This window comes from Solanum tuberosum, unplaced genomic scaffold, assembly GCF_000226075.1.
Source record: "Solanum tuberosum cultivar DM 1-3 516 R44 unplaced genomic scaffold, SolTub_3.0 scf00258, whole genome shotgun sequence".
Classification (NCBI taxonomy): domain Eukaryota; kingdom Viridiplantae; phylum Streptophyta; class Magnoliopsida; order Solanales; family Solanaceae; genus Solanum; species Solanum tuberosum.
In genome coordinates, this window is record NW_006239179.1 from 644,953 (window position 1) to 652,313 (window position 7,361).

General features: G+C 37.2%; 1 protein-coding gene across 2 annotated transcripts in view; it reads right to left on the minus strand.

Moving 5' to 3' along the window:
* The window catches only part of LOC102604219 (light-inducible protein CPRF2-like), a 14,083-nt gene extending 10,464 nt beyond the window's left edge, over positions 1 to 3,619 (minus strand). For both annotated transcript variants that reach the window (XM_006357667.2, XM_015313571.1), the window contains exons 1-2: positions 3,188 to 3,619; positions 2,857 to 2,956 (exon numbers count right to left, since the gene is read on the minus strand). In XM_006357667.2, the coding sequence (XP_006357729.1) occupies positions 2,857 to 2,956; positions 3,188 to 3,535 (448 nt within the window). In that variant the 5' untranslated portion in view covers positions 3,536 to 3,619. The remainder of the gene's footprint in view (positions 1 to 2,856; positions 2,957 to 3,187) is intronic.
* Between the last annotated feature and the right edge of the window lie 3,742 nt (positions 3,620 to 7,361).

Consider the following 7,361-nt stretch of genomic DNA (forward strand, 5'->3'; position numbering starts at 1 on the left):
TCATCATATATTTTATGTTTTTTTTTGATAACCGAGAAATCCGTCTGTGACCCGCCCTTTGGACCAATCACAGCCTTCTAAACTCGGTGGATAATGGGCCCGCCCCTCTACCCTTCTCCACTTAAATACCGGGCTTCGCTTTGCATGGTGTGGGGCTTGAACCTGTGACCTAAGCCACAAATCCTCCACCTTTTGCCACTTGAGCTAGGCCTTGGGGGCCGGCTGTTATAACTTTGGAACAACCAAATCTACATCAAACAAGTTTAAAACCATACCACAGATTATTTATACTTGTTGGAGTGCAAGAAAAATGACAAGGAGATTCTGGAAAGTTGCCCAAAAGTGCCATCTGTTACACAAGTTAAAACACCCTCCTCCGCAAGTCATCTTGTGTTAAGCACACTTCTCGGTAGCACTATTTAGTAAGAGTGACCATGAATCTTCCATCATTTCTTGCTTGCTTATCTAGTTCAGCAATAATTTTCCATAGATCACTTACAGATCATTGAGTCACTCTTCATATTTCCACGTGAAAATTCATCCTAAATTGCAGGGTCTACTTTTGTCCCTGAACTATGCAATTCTATCTTCATTGATCACACCAATGCAGAAATTCCCTGCCAAAACCTGATAGTTCTTCCATTCCTCACTTTTTCCACTTAATTAGGTTATGAAAGACATCCCTGCAACTGTTGAGCGTCACCATAAGAAGCAGTAATGTATTTTGTGCTCCATTGACCTTCCATCTCATATATTGTCCATATTAGCTGCTCAATTATCTTTCTTGACCAGAAATGAACCTCCCATTTGAGTGGAAGACTTCCGTTCAGTAGTTTCAGAATTTTTACCCCTAAAACTCCATTCTGCTTCTGACTACCAGTTCACTAGGTGATATTGCTCTATTCGACATTGTCACCTCAGATGGAAGCCTCTTCTTAGTTGTTTTTAAAAAAAAAAAAAAAAGGAAGCCTTTTCTCAGTTTGTTTAATTGCTTTCAAAACTTGTAGGCATTTGTATCATACCACAGTCCTCTCTACAGGAAGAAGAAAGTCTCTAGTGTGCCATTTATTTGGAATATATTGTTATGCTGATGCAAGTCTTCATCAATGTTAATCATACTTCCTCAAACCCTAATCTTTATTGAGAATGGGCCTCAAACCCCATAGTTTTCATTGTATTCCGTAGGAAATACCAACTTACATGGTCATAATCTCTCTCCCGGTTCAGTTTGCAAATCATTCCTTCTCTTCCCTTTCAACCTGCATGAATCCAAGTACCCATTTGCAACTAAAAATTTATTATTTGTTTTCTGGCATGAAGACATTTTGTGTAACTGTTATTACCCTCCCCATCGCTTTCTTGCATCTTTCATGTAGAACTTCTCCAAGATAGTGTACCAGCTACATACAAGGTTAACATGTCTAAAATCCTTGCAAACATTTGGATATTTTCTTGACAATGAGTGCATTCAGACTTTTTCTAGAAAAGCCTTCCAAAAATAAGTGTTTGAATGTGGCCATCATATCTTGCTTCAAACTAATTTAGCACCTCTAGACAAAGGATACATTTTAACCTCTTGCATTACTTTTTATCGCCAATTATACCTCCTCTAGGTCAAACCTCTATAACCATTCACTATCTTTTGTAGAGACAATACTATTTTCTCGAAACATCCATAGAATTTTCAGGATCTTCAGAGATTTACAACCTATCGATGTTGTTGCATCTTTGATTTCTCTTTTCGCTTCGCGGAAGATTCGGCATTTACATCCCTCTTTCTTGGCCATAAACATTTTGACCTCTGTATCCGATCTCCTAGTATCTTCTAGTTTTCGATCTCCTCAAGAAAATTGACTTATCTTCAATTCTCAAAACATTAATGTTCGATCTTTAATATTATTCTGACATCCCACAATTTATTTGACAAAATTACATCATGCTTGTCCTCAACATTGTAGGAGCTCCACCAATCTTTTAGTTGGACCACAAAACCTTAAACATTCAACCATAAATTTTCCAATGTAAACCATGAATTTATCTTCATCTATCCAACCTACAACAATAGAGGGTCATTACAAGACTTCAGAAAGCTCCCTTTGCTTTAGCTATTTGTAAGAGTTGTCCCATTCTGTTGCAACCAGAAGTTGGTCAAATCCTAAGTTGCGCGGACTCTTCACTTTCAATGCCGCACCCGTGTCGGATTCTCCAAAAATACACTACTTTTGACGAATCCGACACTCACCCATTGACATTTTAGAAGAGTCCGAGCAACATAGGTCAAATCTAAAATCAGATTGGTCCAATGTTCCTCTGAACCAATGAAGTTACCTCCATGGTAGATTTAACAATTCCATAATGTTGGGTCTATCATTTTCTTGAATTTCAAGGTTCTCTGGTGATGTGAAGTAGATACGAAACCTGAGAATGTTAACTTGCAAAAAAGAACAAGGCAGTGGCATGGCCATGCCCATGATGTAATACAAAAAAAAATTGTCCCATCCATGGAACTGCTGAAGTTATTCGTGTTTGCAGAAAAGAACGTGTTCATATGACTCATATGCAAGCAACAGTAACTATAACTAGCTATTAAAACCAAAACACTCATATCAAACAGCAAAAAAACTATCTTACAAACATTTTGTAGCTCTTTGGACATTGTATTTTAAGTGATATATGGTTTACTACTAAATATCTATAGACTGCATTGTGTGAGACATAACACCAACACTAGAAACATTATGCGTAGTGTAGTAAAAAGCACACAGTGACACCAGCATCTGAAAACCAAACCGATTCATAAATGAAAAGAAAAAACCAACAGAAAAAGGTATATTTGGTTTAATTGGTAAGACTAACCTTTTGGAGGAAGCTGAGATCCAGAGAGTGATGCATTAGCTGCCAGTGATCCTTTTTCGGGTGGCAAAGAAGCCGAATCTTGAGATTTTACACAGCTTGCCTAGGGATAAAATTGGAATTGATTAAATCCTAAATGTGGACAAAACCCAAAAAGGAAGAAAAGAAAAAGAAAGGAATTCCCTTGCAGTTTCCAAATCACTTACGGATTGCGTCCAATTATTCAATTTAATTAAAAGAAAAAGGAGTTCTCTGGCTTGCAGGTTTCCAAAATCACCGCAAATTGAAAGGAAGAGAACCTATCCAATTAAAATCAGTACGAAATATAACATACACGATTCAAAGCGAAGGCGGCACATGCCAAATCCAGGCGTCTTTTGAGGAAAGCCTGATGTTCATCGGAATCAATCGGAGGTTCAGAGCCAAACGATGACATAGGCTTCGATTGATCAGGAATTAAATTATGATTAAGCCTGATCTGCTGTGAAGAAGACGAGGAAGTAGTGTCAGCTGCTGCAGCCTCCTGAAGGAAACGCTGAAAAGCCCACTCCGACGAGCTCCTGTTCATCATTTTAGAGGACGAAGTGGCGGAAGAAGAATCCAAGTCATGAGATAACCTCATCGGTGGCGGCGATGACCATAATTGATCGGCAATCTCATCCACCGAAAACACAGTATCCATTCTCTCTCTCCCTTGGTTAGAGAGAGATGAGACTTTGAGACAGAGTTGTTGAATTGCTTAATCTGAGTTGTGATTATCATACGTCTATGCTGCATCCCATAGAAATAACTATGTGACACATTTTCAATTTCGAAAATGGTCATTTTTACCCTTTATATTAGAAATAAAACTCATATTTGTCCTTTGTCTTTAACCTTTTATTTAAGATTCCAAAAATGGTCTAAATTGTTTCTAAACTATGTGAAACTAACTACTTATATCCTTCGTTATATTTTAGGATAAAAAATATTCTCGTTGTTATTTCAAGAGACCACAAATACTCATAAGAGCTAACTATCCAATTTTTTAATAATGTGGCAAACTACATGGGACTAATCCCTCAGCCTAAAAGTTGTCAGCTAAAATTTCCACTAAATTATGAATCATTAATCTCCACAAATACCCTCAAGGTATATACGTCTACTTAACAAGTTCTTCAAAAGAAGCTAAATTCACAAAAAAAAAAAAGGGAAATCCTTATGTCATAAACGGAAGAGTAGAACGGAAATCAAACGGCAGTCATAGACAAATATTTCTTCATTAGAGCTCAAACAGACATTCTTTTAGACTACATAAATATAATACTTCAATTGAACCCTTCAACATCATAAATCATCATTGCAATTTGATTGAATACCAAGTATTAAAATAACCCTAAACATTACTAAATTAGAAGAACTATATTGACAAAGAAAAAAATTATATGCTAGAAATAAAAGTCATGTAGGTTAGAAATCGGGTTAGATCGCAGCAATAACTAATAGTTCATTAGTCAGACAATAACTTTTCTAAGCCCCTCATAAGCTCGGCATGTATCCACCACAACACATGATAATGAATGTAATGTAGTGCAATGCAATGCAACATAATAAGAACAAAACCAACTACAGTCACAAACAATCTTACATGCCCCTACCTCAGATCACCAATCGTAGCAACTACAACAAAAATTGTCTAGATTCAAAAATCGAACGTGATGGTACCTGCAATACCCCCGAAACTTGATGTCACGTGTACAAGCTTCTAAGTGTTACAATAGATTAAAAAGAAATACAGGTCTCTGAATGTCTCAATTTCTAGAATAGAACAAGGACATAATGAAAGAGTAAGCGACGTCTGTCGAGATGACAAGTAGCTACCTCACGAACTTCAAAAGCAAGCCTTAGACAAAGATGAAAAGGGGTAATCAGGACGATCCGAGCCCGTAACCTACACACAAGTGTAAAAAGCAAGTAAGTGAGTAACAAACAACAATGATACTTAACAAGCAATCCTAACTAACCCTAAGTAAAGCAATATTGAACACAAGTACTCCAACACACAATCTAAACCTTCACATACTACAACCTTCTTAAGAACCAAACCAACCAAACCTAAAAATTCACATATAGGAGAACAACACCATATATATACTCATCGTAATCATATATGAGAGTTTTCATAGCATCAATATCACACTTCTCATCCAAATATCCACTAACATATCAACTTACTCATAAATGTCAAAAATGATAATTAAGTGCAAATGCAATGTAAATGTAATATAACGTGATACATGTATGTCCTGTTGATACACACCCATTGCACAAGCATCACGAGACACGTGGAGGGCATATTTGTCCATTGCTCAAAGCACACATGTTGGATATCAGTCCTGGACTCATGGGGGACGTATCAATCCATGCATCCACCAAAACCATTTCTTATCGGCACAATCTCAATCGCTAGAATCATTTTCGATCGGTACAACCTCAATCACCGAAACCATTTTCCATCGGTATATACATTTGTCGAAATCATTTCACATCGGCATATCAAGAATTCAAATCTCATCACAGTGTTTCAAAACTAATGAAAATAAATATGCTCACATGAATAATGAGAAGATAATAAATTCCATATTAGTACACAATTCACACCCACGCAATCATGGCACACCATCAATAGTGAGTTAATATAACTGTTCAAATCATTCATGGCACATCATACATTAATATATCAATGAATTTACTTTTTACACCCCCTATAATATTATCACTAGAATTCAATCAACCTTTAATAATGAACAAGAATTATGAAATCTTTCAATAATTCTCATTACTCTCAATCACATAATAAAGCATACAAGGTTCAATACACTTAACGAAGGGTCAAAGAGGCCCACTTGCCTAAAAAGAGAAAACAATCAACTCGGTACTTGAGCCTTCCATTTACTATGAGTCTCCGATTCCACACAATCTAGTCAAAAAAGAATCCCAAAGAAATCATAAACAATACCACCCATAAAGCTAATTTGGAAATCAGGTCCAAATCGACCAAAAGAGTCATTCCGATTATTCTGAAATTTGTATAAAAATAAAAAATGCCCACGGATTTTGGAACTCACAAGTGAAATCGTGAAAAAAAATCAAGTTGAATTCAAGCTTAAAGCCTCAATTTACCAAGAACTCAATTTCAAGAAAAAAAAAACCCCAAACTTGAATTTGAAAACAAGATTTTTTATGTTAAAATTATGAAATCATAAGTGGGTAATGAAGGAAGAGAGTTAAAATCACTTAAAAAATCAATTATTCTCGAAACCCCTTTTTAAAATCGCCTCCCTAGAGCCCTAAAGGTCCAAAAATGGAGAAATGAGGAAGAAACCCCGATATTAGAATCTTCATTAACTGCAAGGAAAAAGCTTCTCGCAGACGCGGTTCCTTCTCCACGAACAAGGAGGTAGTTCTCCAGGACCTTTTTTGAATGCGGCTCCCCCTTCCACGACTATGGGGACCCGCCAGTCTGACCTGTCGTGAATGCAGATAGGCCCTCTGTGAACGTGAAGTTCAATAGTTCAGCCTTCCGCGAATGTAGCTAAAGCCTCGCATGTACGGAGGCTAGACAAATGTACCGTTCGCGAATGCGGACAAGGTTCCACAAACGCGAAGGAGGACACTGATGAGTCCACAAATTGGACTCATTTAGGGCTTTATTTTGATAGAAATAGTGTCCTCAAATGCTTATTTTGTCTCAATATCTGATGAAAACTCTTAAGTTTCAGGTATTTGAAGTTTTTAGTGGAAGCATGGACACTTAGGCGCAAAAAGGAACAAAAAGGCTAAAAATAATGAAGAAGCTGAAGCCTGAGCATCGCGAAGCACACTTGGCGATTCACCGAAGGGACACACTCCGCCATTTGTTCCAGTACGCGAAGCGTTGAAGGAGAAGATCAAAAAGACGATGAAAGGAGCAGTCAGTGCTTCGCCGAATAGTTCCGCGAAGCAGTACTATACCTCCCAATGGTCCAGAACGTGAAGATGCTGAAGGAAAGCATGAAATGGCAATGAGACAGAAGAAGGGCGAGTCGCCGAGTTATTTCTGCGGCCTCGACTAACCTCGCCGAGCGATCCGCAACACTAATTTCTAAAGTCTATAAATACTAAACTCTTTATTAATTTTAGAGAGTCGAATTATTATTATAATTTTTACAATAGAATAGTACTTTTTTGGATATTTTCTCTCAAGTTTGGAGAGGGTTTTTTGTTTGGGGTAGACTTGAAGAAAGAAGAATTTCATCTTCCCCAAGTTGGAAGTGGGTCTTCTCCATTCTTCTTCCATTGCTTAAATCAAGGTTTAATTACTTATACCCATTTGATTTTAGTATCATTTTAGGTGTATTTTGTTATTTCTTGATATGTGGCTAAAGCCCCCCATTCTTGGGGTATGATTTAGCAAATATGGGTTGATATTATTGTTGGGTGTTGTTTGCTGAAGGTTAGATGTATTTTAATGGTGATTTCACCTAGTG